The sequence below is a fragment of the Anolis carolinensis genome, chromosome 2, assembly GCF_035594765.1.
Source record: "Anolis carolinensis isolate JA03-04 chromosome 2, rAnoCar3.1.pri, whole genome shotgun sequence".
Classification (NCBI taxonomy): Eukaryota; Metazoa; Chordata; class Lepidosauria; order Squamata; family Dactyloidae; genus Anolis; species Anolis carolinensis.
Genome location: NC_085842.1, coordinates 71,493,071 through 71,510,428, shown reverse-complemented (window position 1 = coordinate 71,510,428; position 17,358 = coordinate 71,493,071). Strand labels below are relative to the sequence as shown.

Genomic DNA, 17,358 nt, shown 5'->3' with positions numbered 1-17,358 from the left:
ACAGAGTTCTGGATGGTTTCCCACACATCCCTTTTTCCATTTAGAGATTCCCAATTCAAACTCTGCATCAGATTCATTTTTATTAATACGTAGGCAGGTCGGTGTGCTTCTTAAAATTATTTCTAGTTTGGTTAATGTGTCACTAAGGCTATCCTCTGGCAAGAATTGGACATGAGCCCCCTTTCACTCCAAAACCTTATCTGCAGCTTATATTATATTTGCTATTTCTGAGGCCACGTAAACCATGATGCAAAATGTGAGGTATAAATAGTTTATTCTATTTCTTTTATATTCTAGTTTTTATTACTGCCAATAAGGTTGCTCCAAATACCATCCCTATAAAGTACCCTGGACAGCCTATAATTCAAAAAGAGACTTACCTGCTTTTTCGTCCAACACCTGAAAGCGCCATTGAGAATTTTTGCTCCTTGGACTAAATGAGGAGCAGGCTGCTTTCCAGCTTTGTGCAATCCTAAACATAGAAAAGAATTCAATGCTATTTAATGAAAACCAACATACTTTTACTACTGTAGATTCATAATAAAAGAAATAAGCTTTTAAATTTACAATGGAGAGATTTACAAGTATGCAAACAATATGACAAACAGATTGCAAGGAGAATATGCATGGTCATAAATTTGCAGAATGAATTTAGAAACTAAATCTGAAAACTGTCAAATTATCATTTCCACTCAGTACATTTATTTTAAGGCTAAATAATGAATTTCTTATTTAGTGACAAAATGTAAAACATCTGGAATCTCTGTTGAACAAAAGCTGAAGTTGCCATTCAAGATATTACTGTTTCAAACTTATTGGTTGTCTTTAGCAGTATGAGATTGGGAATTTGCTTGTCCACGTGACCTTTTCCATTTTTCCTTTCATATAATAATAATAATAATAATAATAATAATAATAAGAAGAAGAAGAAGAAGAAGAAGAAGAAGAAGAAGAAGAAGAAGATTACTTAATTTGTATGCCGCCCTACCTCCCCAAGGGGACTCAGAGCGGCTTCCAAAAAAATAACAGACAAACATTCAATGCTATACAGACAAAAAACTAAAGATATAACAAAAACAATAATCAACATTGTACAATAAGGTAAAACAACAGTGAGATTAGCTTTAAATGATTATCATTAAAACAGTTTAAAAGACCAGCTGAGGTTGAATAATAACTCATGATTCCTATAGTCTTGAAGAGATGGCCTATAAGAAATGTTGAGCAGAGATAGCTTCCATGAATAATATTGTACTTCCATGAATAATATCGTACTTCTATAAATTTCCTTTACTATACTTTTACAAACCCAGTCCCATTTCAACCTTCTTTACCATTCTGTACCCACCCTGCAGGGAGAATAGGTGGATAAGCAACTTGCTCAGGCAGCTATTTCACTAGCAATACAATATGAAATAATCAATGTTTGCATTTAGCAGCAAACACAACATATAATCTTAGTATCCTATTGGACACCGAATCTAAAACTTGATAATTGTTCATAAAACTATTCAAATTCATTTTTTAAAAGTTACTTCACTGAGTTCTATTTGAACCCCAGAACCTCATTACTCAAAACTGTTAGGTATGACTGTGAAGTTAAGTAAGCACTAACATGAAGTAATATAAGGGTTTGGGCTTTAATGAAATGGAAACAGAAGGCACCCTTTTATTTACCTTTGAATGATTCAAGCATGTGTCTTCCTGTGTACCAGCATGCCGTTTCAAAGTTAGGAAATTGGGTTAAACTGACAATTTTTAATCGTCTTTCAACTTCATAGGCTCTATGAAACATAGTAAAAAGATATTTCAGCTGAACAGATCAAAAGAATCTTTGTAAAACAAAAGAAATGTTTGTCCCACCACTGCACTATAACACATATGTGTGTCACTTTGAATTTCAAATGTTTCTATCTACCAAATTACTGGGAAAAGCTATGAAAATGATCAGCATAATTAAAAAAACCCTTTATATAGTTCTTCTCGATTTTAAGTATAGTGCTATCACAATATGGCATATTTTCTAAAGATTCACTGCTCATTGCAAGTATATTAAATATCACATTCATAAAATATATGTGAAGAGCAATAAATGTATGCATAGAATTAAGTCCTATTTTATTAATGACGGGATGACTGGGAGGTTTCTCATTCATAGGATCATCGTAAGTCAAACCAAACTTGACACCAGCTAAGAAAAACAATTCTGCATAATATGGCAGCTGAACATTCTTATTCAGCTGATGTCTAATGTGAAAATTTTACTCAGCCATTCTGCGAGCCAAAATTATGATTAATAATTAATATATATTTTTCAAAGTCTATGACAAAGAGAAATGTCATTATTTGTCTTGTAACATTAATTCATTTTTACTAATTTTATCCTAATTCAACATAAAAAGTATGGTAAGATTGAGTTCATGATTATAATGATCACAGAAATCAAGAAAATTGCTAAGTAATTCAGTGTAGTTTTACATTAGAAACTGAGAAAATACTTGGTTGTTTTCACAACATATTAAACTAGGACCTAGATGGAGGGTCATGCAATAAGCATGATGGAAAACATACTTTCCCAAACTGATTCCACATGGCAGCTTTCCAGGCCACCACATCCTACTCCACAATTTTTAATGTTGAATGAAACCTTGCTGAACAGGGCATGTGTTATTGTGGGTTGATTGGGGAGAGGAGATCTGCTTAACTTCACACACAGTTTTCACAGATTTAATTTCCATTGTCAGCCAGCACCAGAGGATATTCAGTAGGCTTTCTTGATGATTTGGTTAGCACTATAAGGGAACTAGAAGGAAGCCATAAGAAAAAAGAGCAAGGCTTTCTCCTCCATCAACCCCAGCCTAAGGTCTGGATCCAACCGATGATATCATTATATTATGATATAGTCAAATATTATCTAATTAAAATGTCTATATGTACCTTACCTCATCTGCATTTCAACACTTAAGCTATGTAGAAAATGTCCTGCAAAAGCTAAGCAGTCAACAGGAGTTAAAGTTGCATAAATCCATCCTGAAATAGAAAAAAAACATTTCACTTTTAAAAACAGAACTAAAACCAATCAGGCTCTCAGCTGTTCATGGTCTACTGTTAATACATGTTTATTTCTTCAAATGGGATTACAACACCTTTTCTCTAGAGAGTTATGAAAAATTGTTTTTTAAAGCTCTCTCAGGTTTCATTATAATAGTTGTATCAGACACACCCTTCCATTTTTCAACAGAGATCAGAGTATCAGTTTAATTCCACAGCTAAACTAAAAGGTGGATTAAGGGTAGTAAACTTGAGGACCCACTGAAAGCTATAGCACATGGGCACTGAAACCTAAGTGGCCATAAAACAGTAACAAAAGGGCAGAGGGTGGTATGATGTGTATCAGGGACAGAGCTGCACAGCTGGGCAGAGTTACTTGACTTCCAACAAGCGCTTTTCTTTCTAGCATTCTAACTCCAACTTTCTTTCTGCACAGTCTAGGACACTAAATTTGGACAGAGGTTTTAACCACAAGGTTTACAATCCCACAATGGATATAGTGGACTTGAAGACACAAAATAGCTACAAGAATAGCTCATCTGGGTTTTTTTAAAAAATATCAAGAAAGATTTGACTACATTATCTTCACTTAACAGGGAGTTCAGCACCATTACTGGCAGCAGGAGACTGATCGCTAACTAACCTTGTGGCAGAATATTTGAAGCAGGGCCTCCACAGCTTACCAGGCAAGGATCAATACGGTCTAATACATGACATGCCATTTCTAGTACACTTATAGATTCCACATCTTATCGTGTATCCATGTGCACACCTTCATTGAAAATGACATGCAGTTTCTACTTTCAAGATTCAAATCAACAAATACATTCAGTATAAACATTACATAGTTAATTATAACAACATCCTTACCTGATGGGATAAAAAGTGTTTGTCCTTGTTTCACTGTGCATTTGTAACATTTATCCACTTGATCAGCAAAAAACATCTCACTATTATTGGCTGCTGACTGCCAGCGTTCATAAAGGGAAATGTTTGCAGAGGTTGGTTTGATGAGATAAAATATTTTTTCTCCCTGAAACAGAAACAGTGCATTTGTTATCCAAATCAGCTGAAACCACATTGAATGTATTTTGAAGTCTTTCAATCCCAACAGTTTCCAAAAAACATCTGGGGAGGAGAGATCTTTTAAGGGGCTCCCGAATTACCTTCCATTTAGTCTCTTCTCTACCTTTCTTTGGTTAATTAAGATGAACTATGTCTTTAGCTCCATCATTTTTGAAATTATGACTGTGCTGGGTTTCTGTACCAGAAAGTGATGTTATCACTTGTATTTTTAGTCAACTGTGTGTTTTATTATACATTATTTTTAGCCAACTTGGATGTTGTGCATGGGGAGACAGTGTATATATTTAGCTAATAAGGGAATAGCAACATTGGAGGTCATTTAAACCAATGCTTTTCAAGATATCTGAAGGGGATTGGAATTGTATTGTACCACTGGAACACTTAATTTGTTCTTTCCTGGAAACTTATCATGGAGAAGATTAAGACCTAGCATTTTGCATATCATCAACAATGGCTAAAATAAGCTATTTCTAAGGTCTATATGACATCTTCAATTACTCTATTTATATTTAATAAAAGTAGCCTACCACTTCAGACATGACTCTGCTGCCACAGTGACTGCAAGAAGATGTACTGTATTTCCTCAAGTAAAAGTTGTCACCACATAATAGTCACACTCTCATTTTGGGAAGGCAAAGTTGGCATTTTTGTGTTCATCACATAATAGTCACACCCTTCATTCACTTGCCTGCACATCTGTCCCCTTGGAGCCATGGAGCTTCACTCAACTAATAGTTGAGGAAAACCCCAAAATGGGGGCTTGCAGGTGAGTGAAGTTTCACACTTCCACATGCCTGTCTCCTTTTCTTGGAGCCTGGCTGAGTGAATCCCTGCAGATGGAATTATTTTTGGCATGTATTAGCCACAACCCATTTTTTTGGCCAAAAAGGGATTAAAAAGTAGAACCATTACACTGTGAAATACAACTTGCACGTTTAACAGATAACTATGCATATTAAAACTAGAATTGTGGTTACAAGTAAAGTCCACTGTAAATAGCTGTACATATTCCTGAACAGTGAGGAAACCACAGAAATAGAAGTCTTATAATGCAGTTTTTCACCTCACTTGGCTAAGACAGCAATGGAGTCTGGCAAGTTACATGCCAATGGACCAGGGAATCTATGTTTAATCTGAATTTCAATGAAACTGACTAGGGCCCCATATACATTGCCATATAATGCCATTTGAAACTGGATTATATGTTCAATGTAGCCTCATAGAATGTAGTTCAAGGCAATTAAACTGCATTATATGACTCTACAATGGCCATATAATACAGTTTCAGATTGCATTATATAGCAGTATAGATGGGGCCTAATACTGAATCAAATAGATTCAGTTATTTGGAAAGCTGTTTTACATCTTGTACTGAAAATCTAAGTGGATTCATGGTCCCATTGGCATGGAGCCCACCACAGAAGCCTCATCTAGTGAGGGAACATAGAAGAACCCTCATGCTCTGCTTCTGGAAATATTCCCATCTCTCTTCCTGGGATGTGGGGACACTCTCCAAACTTCTACCCAGTTATATTTTGAACACAGAGTTGATTTGCCTGTGAGTGTAAATGGGCTGTATTAGGAAACAGAATGTATTTCAGTATAGGAATACCAACTATGGTATTTGGTTACAGCAGTATATTATTTGCAGATGAAAACATTAATGTTTGATTAAAGAAACGTGGCAAAATGGAGCAAACGCTTAGCAAATGTTGGGGGAAAAGTTTCTTATTACAGAAATAGTTTTATTTTTAGTACACCATGACAGGTCTATCAAACACTGTTCTTAGTATGCAACATGTGACCAGGCGAATTGATGCATTTCTATCAAACATTTTTTGATGGCAGGGAAATAGTAAATGAATTTCTCAAAATCCTAGATAATTAACCTCAGTAGCATCATACCCAAAAAACTGAGGTAAAAAGGCTTATTTCCCTGTTAAAGTATAAAACAACTCAAGAAACAGACTTCATTTCCCCAGAATTTTTAGTAGCTAACATTAACTGGTGACTTCTGCTGCTGACAGCTACAGTGAACTATCAATTTACTAAGGAAATTCAGTAAAATATATGGTTGAAGATACAATGTACAGTGGGTTACTATTTCACCAACCAAATTACATCTACCAAAGGGGTCAAAAAAGAATGCATTATTGCCCCTGTCTTGTGCAATTTGTACTTCAATTATATTGCTGATTTCCTTCCATGCCTGAAAGACAGCTACATAGATCTCTATCCTGTTGTAGGTAGAAGATACAGTAATTCTGTCACAGACTGATAAAATTATTTGGTGCATTTTTGGAATACTGTAAAGGAAAACACTGTCCAGTGAACCATAATAAAGACCAATGATTATGCTTTTTTCAGATATTCCAAACCTCAGAATAACTTAAATTACTCAAATATCTGAGCTTATTATTAAAATCTCCTCATATGTAGTCAGCCAGCAAAACAATGTGTCAGAAAAAATATAAGAAGTATTCTAAACTTACTGTACGTTTTTGGATGCAGGAACACTACTTCATCCTCATTTTGGTTGAAAATTTAAAGCTAAGCTCACAACTCAGTTGCTTTTTAAAGCATAAAAACCTGATTAATAGCAGTATATGAACATTAGAAGCTGTGCAGCCTACATTTATTGGACATTTTTTCAGTATCAATCAATGTTTTGACTACGGTTTGAGATGTGTTTATATACAGGCTTGGCCAAGGACATGCATTTCCTGGTTGTAGCTTCATTTAGCTCTAATGGGTTTGTTCCCTTTTGTTCAAAAAGATTAACACAAAAGAGGCAGGGTGCAAATTGTTAATCTGAAATTGAACATAATGACTCTTTCTAGTCAAGAGTTTATGTTACATATCAGCAACTCAAAGAAACGTTTAAACAATGGTTATTAAATGCTGCAGGCCAAAATAATTTGCCTCTTAGAGCAAAATTCAGCCCTTGGTTTGGACACAGTTTATCTAGTTTTCTTGATTCCTCATTATTCCAATTATACTATTTAACATAGCTGAAACATTGGAAAGTGTTCTCAAGCACACATTTAAATGAGCTTCTGTCATCAGTACTCCACAGGCTCCACAGGAGAATCCCATTTGAGGGCCAGGAATGTGTAACTGCAGATAGGTGTATCAAAACCATGGCCCAGAGTTTTTTCTCATTGTGTTCCTTGCATGGAGACTCACATTTATTACTTTCTCACCAGAATGCTCAGCAAAGTATTATGCAAATATGACAGTATTTGTACAGTGACAGTATTTTTACATTGGCTGTATTTGCACTGTTTTATGCTAGTCATGTTTACTCATATGCATTGTAGTTGTTAACATTACAATGGCCGGTGGCTTGAGGTAAATAAAATTTGACTTGATATTATGATTATAAGATGATTGGTTAAAAAAAAACTATCTAAAGCATCTTTATATGTATTTTTTAAAAGTCAGCCTTTCACTTTAGCAGTAGAGCTGATATGGGAAATGAAGAACGCCTAATGAAAACAGCTACAATAACATTTGCTGTTAAAAGAGGAATGAATCATCTTACTTTTAGGACATGGTACCAGGCAGAGGCTCCACCGGAGTCTATGTGAAAATCTGTATAGCTGTCCTTCACACAGATCAGGCAGTATTTGGTCACTTTGGGTTTTGCCAGCAAAGCATCATCCGGCCAAAAATTGTGTACCCAAGAGAGTTTCTTGACTATGTCAGGAGATTCTACAAAACTGGACATTCTGTTTAAAGATAAAACAAAATGTAAAAGATATTAATTAATTTAAGGCATACTGTTAGAAATCGTCTTGGCTGACAAATTTCCAGGGCTAGTTTTACAACATGTCATGATACTTGACAAATGGTATGTCATGATGCTTGTAAAGAAAGAGCATTTGTAAAAGACATCTTCAGGCCTTATGAGCACTCCCTCAAGTTTTGATATTCAGTCTGTGATATTCATTGCTTATATGGTCAAAAGAGCATCCTTAAGACATCAGATCTCACCATAAGTAGTTACAACTTTTTTGGACTACTATAATATGCTCTGTTTGGATATACATTTGAAAATTGTTCTGAAACTTCACTTGGTCCAAAGAGTTGTAGCCAGACTGTTTTCTGAGGCAGGTTATGGAAAGTATACAATTAAAACAAGCTCCGCTGCCAGCCAGTTTAATTCTGGGCACAATTCACAGTGCTGGTTATGCCGTATAGAGCCCTATATAGCTCAGATCCAGGATATTTAGCAGACTGTATCTCCCTGTATGGGCCAGCCCAGGCTCATGAGGAGAGGCATTTCTCTCAGCCCCACCAGCATCACAAACACAGTTGGTGGAGATGCAAGAGAGAGCCTTCTAGCTACCCCTGGGATCTGGAACTTGTTGAGTTTCCTTTGAGATGTTAAAAACTTTTCATTCCAACAGAACAAAACAGAAAGTTTCTAAAAGGATTGGCTAGTAGGAAACAGTATGGTGTAGTTGTTTTGAGTGTTGGACTACGACTCTGGAGAGCAAGGTCTGTATCTCTGCTCAGTCATGAAATCCACTGAGTGATCCTCTTTCAGCCTCAGAGGAAGGTAATGGCAAACCTCTTCAAAACAACTCTTATCAGGAAAACCTGTCATAGGTTAGCCTTAGAACTGACTGGAAGGGACACCCCAACAAGGGGGATGTTGTATTATTTTAAACTGAACTGATTGTAATAGCTCTTTATCATTTTTAATTGCATTTCATTCTTTTTACTTGTAACTGTGTTTTAATGCTGTGAACAGTTTAATTTTGTTTTAATGCCCATTTTTTCTGTGTTTTTAATTGTATTGTTCTTTTAAATTCTGAACAGCTTTGAGTCTCAATTTCGGGGTACAAATAAATATCATCATTAACAACAACAAGAAACAACAGCAACCTCCATACTCAAATGAATGTTCCACTGCTCCTTGAACATCAGTAGATTGTAGCAGCTATTGTGGTGAGAATCCAAGGAAGGTGTAGATCCACTGACCTCGGAGGGTGGGATATTATCAGGTAACACATTGGAAGCTACCTATACTGAAGCAGATAGTATAGGCCAGATTATTCAGGTCTCAACTCTGTGCTGTGCTCATATGACTTTAAAAAGTATCACATATAGAGGATAAGGTTTAGTGCAGACAATTAGATGCGTGTGTCTCTCTCTGTGTGTGTACATGTGGAAGAAGAAAACTGGCTACAGTACATGAAAGCCTGGAAAGAATACCAGAGGTTCTGAAATATAAACAAGATAATGAAAATACCTGTGTATTTGAAGCATTTGAACCATCTGTACTAAAAAAGGTGGGGTAACAGGTTTGGAAAAAAGAAAACCCAGGGTATGTATGCTAGTTGCACTAATAAAGACATCTACCCTGTCTTAAATCTCTTTTCATCTGTATATCTCAATGTTGGTCTGCAAACTAACAAAATGGGCACAAGAACATAAAAAGAAACTGAAAAAAAGCTCTTATCAGACTGCTTTTGATATAAGTCCAACGTAGAAGACACTGTTTTATAAACAGCAATAAACTGCCCTACTGCCCTAAATGTTGATTAATGCTGGCACAGCTAAAGTAATATTAAGGTTAGATATACTCATGCTGTAATGAGTGATGTTAAGATTTAACATGGAGACTAACCCTTAGATACCTGTGTCAGACAGAAGCCTGTTCAAAATTTCTCAAAGAGATGACAATGTATACCTGAATGGATTATAGAGCAAGTTATTTTATTAAGATAACTAGCTGTGCCCAGCCACGCATTGCTGTGGCATTTTCTGGTGGTGTTGGTGAGAAATCGTTGAGTTAGTGGTGGTATTGAATGTCTGTTGTATGGTAGTCTTTATGTTTAGTATGCACACTGAAGTGGATTATATGGCAGTGTGGAGTCAAGATAATCCAGTTCAAAGCAGATAATATAAGATTCTAAATGGGTTATATAGCTGTGTGGAAGGGCCTTGAGTCTACACTGCCATATAATCCAGTTCAAATCTGATAATCTGTGAAAAAGGCCTAAGTGAGGCCTAACTGTGCCTGTCCCCTGGGCTGAGTAGGTTGCTAGGAGACCAAGTGGGCAGAGCTTAGCCTTCAAACTGGCAGCAATTGGACAAAAACTATTATTCCTCTCCCTGTAATTAGGACTTTATTTTTTCTTTTCTTTTTGTTGTATCAACCTAGAGCCGTGAATGATGGGTTGTGTTGTCAAATTTCGAGGTTGGGGGGCCTGTAGTTTTGTTGTTTTGTCCGCTGCCCTGATGCCATCACTCTTTTATATATATAGATTAAGGATGATAAAACTGATAGAAATCTGTACATGTATATGTAAAGGCCTTTGGAGATAGTCTGCATAATGCCTTAGCAGATACTATGGAAAATGTGAAGAACCTGATGCTAAAAATGGATAGATGACTATACTAAATAGTTTAATACTTACCAACCTTATTAAAAGGCTGAACAGAGAGATAAAGGTTCAGTCTCTGTGAAAGTCCTGATGAATATGTAACAATTTGATAGCCATAAAATATAATAACTGAATATGATGCCTTTAATGTCATGGAATGGTTTGTAATGAAGCTTAAGCGCCCAGATTCTTTGAGTCTCTTCCTAAGGGCAGAATCTGTATCTATATCTATGAATGTTTATAATAAATAGCTTAAAGGAATACTAAAAGATATTTATTCAGTAGCTGATGATTAAATCAGCAGCATATGAGGATAGTTCCAAAGGTTCTTAAGAATAAAATGCTTCCTGCCATTACTGCTTCCCCAGTAGACACCAGACCATAAAATACCTATTGAAATATACCTGTAATCACGGTGCTTTGCAAATGCTTTTGATCCTTTTGTGCACAAGAAATGGGTTATATTATTAAAACAATAAATACAGCTTAAAGAGCTATGGATACTACAAAAGAAATGATCTTGCAATTATCCTTCAGTCTTTTTGCAATCTGCATTAATGATCACCTTAATGATCACCTTTTTTCCTCTTATCCAATAAGATGGAACCATCCTCTAAAACAAGCATTGTTTATTTTATTGGTGCCAGAGCATATTGGTTTCTCTGTTTAAAAAGGAGCTTCCTCCTTCTCCATAATAATAATTGTTTCATTTGTGTGAAGATTACCTAAGAATTTCACAAGAAAAAAGAAGTTTAAATTATATGGTTCAGCAAATAATAAATTAATCACTTCCCACACACCGTATAAACTCAAGCATAAACGTATAAACTGTGGCGCAGGCTGGAGAGCAAGGCTGGAGAGCAAGCCAGCTGCAACCAGCTGCAATGAATCACTCTGACCAGGAGGTCATGAGTTCGAGGCCCGCTCGGAGCCTATGTTTGTCTTGTCTTTGTTCTATGTTAAAAGGCATTGAATGTTTGCCTATATGTGTAATGTGATCCGCCCTGAGTCCCCTTTGGGGTGAGAAGGGCAAAATATAAATGCTGTAAATAAATAAATAAATAATTTTTCAGCCCTTTTTAGGGCTGAAAAAGCCCCCCTTGGCTTATACTCAAGTGAGGGTCCTGGCTGGCTTATATTTGGGTTGACTTATACTCAAATATATATATAATTAGAGTCGGACAGTCTTATCTTATTAAATATTATTATTAGTATTATTATTAATATCTTCAATTAGTTATATGTAAATATTCAAAAACATTTAACCTATTGATGCCTCCATTAATGTAATTTTATTGGTATCTTTTATTTTTATTTTTGAAATTTACCAGTAGCTGCTGCATTTTCCACCCTCATCTTATACTCGAGTCAATAAGTTTTCCCAGTTGTTTGTGGTAAAATTAGGTGCCTCAACTTATGTTCGGATCAGCTTATACTTGAGTATATATGAGTAAACGTCATCTTTAGAACAAAATTTCAGAAAATTAAAGTTGAAATGAAATAATTTATCTCCAAGTAATTGTTTTTCAGTGTATGTGTGGGTATGTGCCTTCAAGTCACCTTTCAACTCATGGTGACCCCATACGTTTCAGAGAATTTTCTTAGTGCAAATGACACAAAAACTAATCTTATATGTGGTGCAGAAAAATGTTCTTCAAGCTGGTGACACTTTGTAACTGCATTATTCCATTAGAAAAAGAAGAGAGAAAGAAAGAAAAGGAAGTATTTTGTGATACTATTAAGATATATTTATTTTAGCACGGACTCTCCTACATTACAGTCTACTCCCTCAGATGCATGGATGGAGTACAATATTCAGGGCTCACATATTATCCATGAACCATTATATGGTTGTGGGAATGGCATCATAAACTAATACAGAGGTCTACTATGAAGAAAGCTGTTAACTGTCTCTTTTGAGGCAATACATTCAGTTTTCCTGGAAAGTGGTTCGATTGAATACATAGTCTTTTCTTGAAGAACAAAAATATTTTGATTGTACACATGAACAGTAATAAAAAAGATCATTAATACTGTTACTGTGCTATTATATCTGCTCAGACTGGAACATATAAACATATCCTAACCCACATATTTTCCCCTCCATTGTCTTACCTTGTATCTGAAAATTCCAAGTTAATTACATTGAGGACTCGTTTCCTGTTAGTGCTGTAATAGTAATCAACAAATTCCTTTAGCTTCATCTTGCAGTCTTTCTGTTTGGTGACATCTGTGACATCTACACTCCTTTCTGGTCCTGAAAAAAAGGAAGAAAACATTTTTAAAAACTGGTAATGTTACATTTGATCTCAAAGGAATTAAGGGATGAGAGAAGGCTCAAACAAACACCATGCACATTGTTTTCTGAAACCACCTTGCAACAATGGCAGCATATAAAATAAATCAATAATTTGCTACATTTGTTGTTTATGGGTGATGTCAGAATCTCTTTCTCACACACTCCATAAAATAAAGCACATACTTTCCATTGTAAATATGGTTGGATGTTTTAAAAGTGGGCAATCACTTATTTCCCCCGTTGTTATACGTACCCTATTTACATGGAGATCAAAGCAAACCCCCTAAAATGGCTTTTCCTTTCCAACAAAACAAAAGGGTCTTTGATATAAAATAGCAGGTAATAGCAGTGCCTGAAACATGAGCAATGCTATATAAATATTCTATGACTTAAAAGACTTCCCATGGTATGAATTAGTCACTAAGCTAGTGGTTTTCAACCTGTGGATTCCCAGTTGTTTTGGCCTTCAATTCCCAGAAATCCTAACAGCTGATAAAATGGCTGGGATTTCTGGGATTTGTAGGCCAAAATACCTAGGCACCCACAGGTTGAGAACCACTGCCCTAAGCAAAATGGAGACAGTTGTCAAGAAATCAGAATATGGCTAAGACCTGGAAGGGCAGCCATTAAGCAATAAGTCAAGATCCTCAAGGGTCAATAATATATATCATTAAACACCAAAGTTATTATCATCCAGATGATAGTACTGCATTTAAAAGATTGGAGTGACAGGAAAAAATCAACTTATTTGAAATGTTATGAAAAAGAATTCTCTGAATACTGTGTACTGCTCAAAAGTGAAACAAATGGGTCTTAAAGCAAATAAAGCCTGAACTCTCTGTCTTAATAAATGTGACAAAACTGAGAATGTACTTTATGTGATTTTAAAGTATATGTTGCTTCATTTTTATATGTACTCAAGCATCAAATTGTGCTTTTGCTATGAGCCGCCCTGAGTCCCCTTCAGGGTGAGAAGGGAGGGATATAAATGTGGTAAATAAATAAATATCATGAGACATGATTTGAGTCCCCTTCAGGAGAGAGCAAGTGGGGTATAAATAAATGTCATCATCATCATCATCATCCCATAGATTCTAGTATCTGCTTTTAAAAATGAATCTGTTCGTTTTCCCAGAAAAAAAACAGGTGACTGGACAATGCCACTTGCATCTCAGCGTGGAACTCTCTGTGCCAGTTATGATGTATAAAATGTAGGCAGAATATAAGAAGGGCAGAGTAACCTTGGCAAGGGAAGCTTCAATTTTGTTGGGAAAATCAGAATTCCATTGGAAGATGCCAAGGCTGTAACATCCTGCCTGTCATTTATAATCCACAAATCCCATTTTTCCTCTTTCTGACCATATTAAAATAATGTCATGTTCTGACATTGTGTACCAAATGTTGGGGCTGTCCCAAAAGGTACGACACATACAGACACTACAAAATGCCACAGTCAATGGCAGTGTAGGTCAGATTGCCAGTCTGTTCTGCTTTTTTGCTCTCAGTTTGAGCACTGCTTGAGATGGGTGCAATGAATTCAGCTCTAAGGCAGAGAAGGAGCCAGCAGATGTTATGGAGTGCCCAGCTCAGGCAATAAAATCTGTGAAGGGCAACAGATGGACAAGTAAAAAAACCGTAACGAAACAAGTACAACACTTCCCCTAGGAATGAGGAGGTTGAGAACTTCTATAAGATTATTTTGAAAGGGTGGGAATGTAAGTAAGTAAGTAAACTTTTATTACGTTCAATGACCAGCTCGTAACAGGGGTATCCAGTTCTGTACATCCATGTCAGACTTTGTTAATAACAATAACTTTATAATAAAAAAAATTTAAAACCATTATAAAATTGAATTATTTGCCAATTTAAAATCTAGGCTAAAGACCACATACAAATAACTATTGAAGCCCAACTAATCCCACAGGATCCTCTGGGACAGTCTCAAGGGAGGGGTGGGAATGGAGTTGAATGTTGTTGATGCCATTTTAAGATATACATCTTCATGATATACAGTTGTTGAGCCATGGAATCCTGAGAGAATAATGTCCCAAAATATATTCAAATACAATATAAGTAGACTTAAATACAAATGTACCATTTTTGGAACTAATCAATCTCCAATTGATAATATGCAAAAAGGGTAGGATGAAGCTAAGAAATAAGGAATGAATCTAGTTGGAAAAAGTGACAGAAAAAATACCAGTGAAGACTGTTTTCAAGAAAGGTAAACTTTGGAAAGTTTTTTTTTTAAGATTTTAGTTGTCAGTCACCCCCAGCCAGCATGAATATTATCAGAACCCATTGAACTTCCTATGCTTTCTCCTAATGCAGTGAAATCTGATGGCTTCCATGGGGTGATGCATCTTCTCTAGGTTTTGGTCCAAACTTTTAAGGAGTGATCTGAAACTATTTGTTTGATAGATTAAACATCATGGATAGCTCCCTGAAATTCAAACAATGCCCTGGAGTCAATTCACCATCTAACTCACATGGAATCTCCAGTCACCATTGTCCTAATTGTAGCTAATACCTCCATCTAAAGCAGTGGTACTCAACCTGTGGGCCCCTAGGTATTTTGGCCTACAACTTCCAGAATTTCAGCCAGTTTACCAGCTGTTAGGATTTCTAGAAGTTGGAAGCCAAAACATCTAGGGACCCACAGGTTGAGAACCACTGATCTAAAGGGAGTGATTCCTGCCAGCACTGCATGTGTGATATAATTCATCGGACCTGGAAGACACTAAATTAACCATGCTGGTAAGGAGCCTCCAGGGGCACAATGAATTAAACCCTTGTGCCAGCAGGACTGCTGGCCAACAGGTTGGAGGTTTGAATTCGGGGAGAAAGGGTGAGCTCCATCTGTCAGCTCCAGCTCCCCGTGCGGGAACATGAGAGAAGCCTCCCACAAGGATGGTAAAACATCAAACATCCAGGTGTCCCCTGGGCAATGTCCTTGCAGATGGCCAATTCTCTCACACCAGAAGCAATTTACAGTTTCTCAAGTCGCTCCTGACACACACAAAAAAACCCATGCTGGTAAGCAATTCATCTTTAGTTTCCATATATACCTTCCCATTGGCTCAGGTTGATCAGGCTATCAACTAAGCATGTTTATTACAGAACCAAAAGTACAGTTGATACATACCGACATAGTTTTCGACATCACTGACATAAAACGTTGGTGCAGGAACTGATATGCCCAAACCGTCCTTCTTCGGAACAAGAATAGGCTCCGTGAATCCATTTTCTTCCATGTACTCAACTGTTAACTGGCTTCCAGTCACTTTTATTACCACATCTTCAGCACTAAACATTCAAAACACGTTTCAAGTTGTCAGCTACATGATTGTTTCATACAGAAGTTAGTAGTTTCTTTCCTATGTAACTGATAAAAATAGCATGCAGATCACGGAAATTAAATATCCTAGGATCTTTGAGAGAAATAGCCACATAAATGTTCTAGGGTGCAATTACACTGCCAAATAAATGCATGTCTTGATGCTAAGAAATCACGGGAGTTGTAGTTTGGGGAGGCACCCACTCTCTTTGGCAGAGAAGGCCAAATATCTTTAAAAACTACAACTCCCATGATTTCATAACATTGAGTCATGGCAGCTGAAGTAGTATCAAGATGCATTAATGCTACAGTGTAGATCCACCCTTAGGCACCAGGGAAGAACAGTGGCCTTACAAATAAGCTGCTGCTATTCCCACCAGTTGTTCAAGGTAAATGGAAAAGGAGGTGCATCATGGGCTGAGTTTCAGAGGGGCCCATATACAAAGGAATCAAAGTCTTATTGCCTTGAATTTACCAACTTAATAGATAAGCTTCTGAAAGCCTAGGAAAACAGTAATAATCATAGTAAGTAGATTCCATTTATCTGTTTCTCTCTATATAATTGTATATGGCATTTGAGGTCTTGACTGAGGTAGATCAATGTAATATGTACAAAACTGTCCATTGATTTCTATAGCACGCAGGCTCACATTGTTCTCCAGATCAGTACAATGAGAAACAAATAATGGAAAATTAGTTAATATACCATATGATATCATTTCCATATGCTGATGAATGTAATTATCTAGTTATTACATTCAGAAAATAGTAAAAACAAAGTCATAATTTTCTTGTCCATTCAGTGCTTTCTCTTCATCTAAAGTTTATTAGACTAAATTGTGTTTCCATATCATTAAAGTTGTATCCATTAATCTAGAAAGGCACACTAATTACTTCACAATTTAATCAATGTTTAATCATTAGACGTGATTAGTACAAGGCTATAACGTTAACACATCCTGTACATTATTTTCTTTAGGAAATGTTAACTGCCCTATTTGTGAATTGACTTTTTCTTTTCCCATGAGAAATATGCTGACTTTGATAACTTCTGAAAAACAGAAGTACTATTCCCATGTATTTGCAGGCAAAAGCCATGTTTCAAGCCACAAATCACCAGGGCTAGCAACATATATGGGGTTGTTCTGGGTGGAATGATTCTTGAGCAAAACACCCTGATATAAATT

General features: G+C 36.3%; 1 protein-coding gene across 3 annotated transcripts in view; it reads right to left on the bottom strand.

The window, feature by feature from the left end:
- The window catches only part of phf2 (PHD finger protein 2), a 147,096-nt gene that overhangs the window by 34,176 nt on the left and 95,562 nt on the right, over positions 1 to 17,358 (bottom strand). For all 3 annotated transcript variants that reach the window (XM_062969955.1, XM_008115570.3, XM_008115571.3), the window contains exons 4-10: positions 15,980 to 16,140; positions 12,651 to 12,792; positions 7,682 to 7,868; positions 3,922 to 4,084; positions 2,943 to 3,030; positions 1,678 to 1,784; positions 381 to 472 (exon numbers count right to left, since the gene is read on the bottom strand). In XM_062969955.1, coding sequence (XP_062826025.1) covers positions 381 to 472; positions 1,678 to 1,784; positions 2,943 to 3,030; positions 3,922 to 4,084; positions 7,682 to 7,868; positions 12,651 to 12,792; positions 15,980 to 16,140 — 940 coding nt within the window. The remainder of the gene's footprint in view (positions 1 to 380; positions 473 to 1,677; positions 1,785 to 2,942; positions 3,031 to 3,921; positions 4,085 to 7,681; positions 7,869 to 12,650; positions 12,793 to 15,979; positions 16,141 to 17,358) is intronic.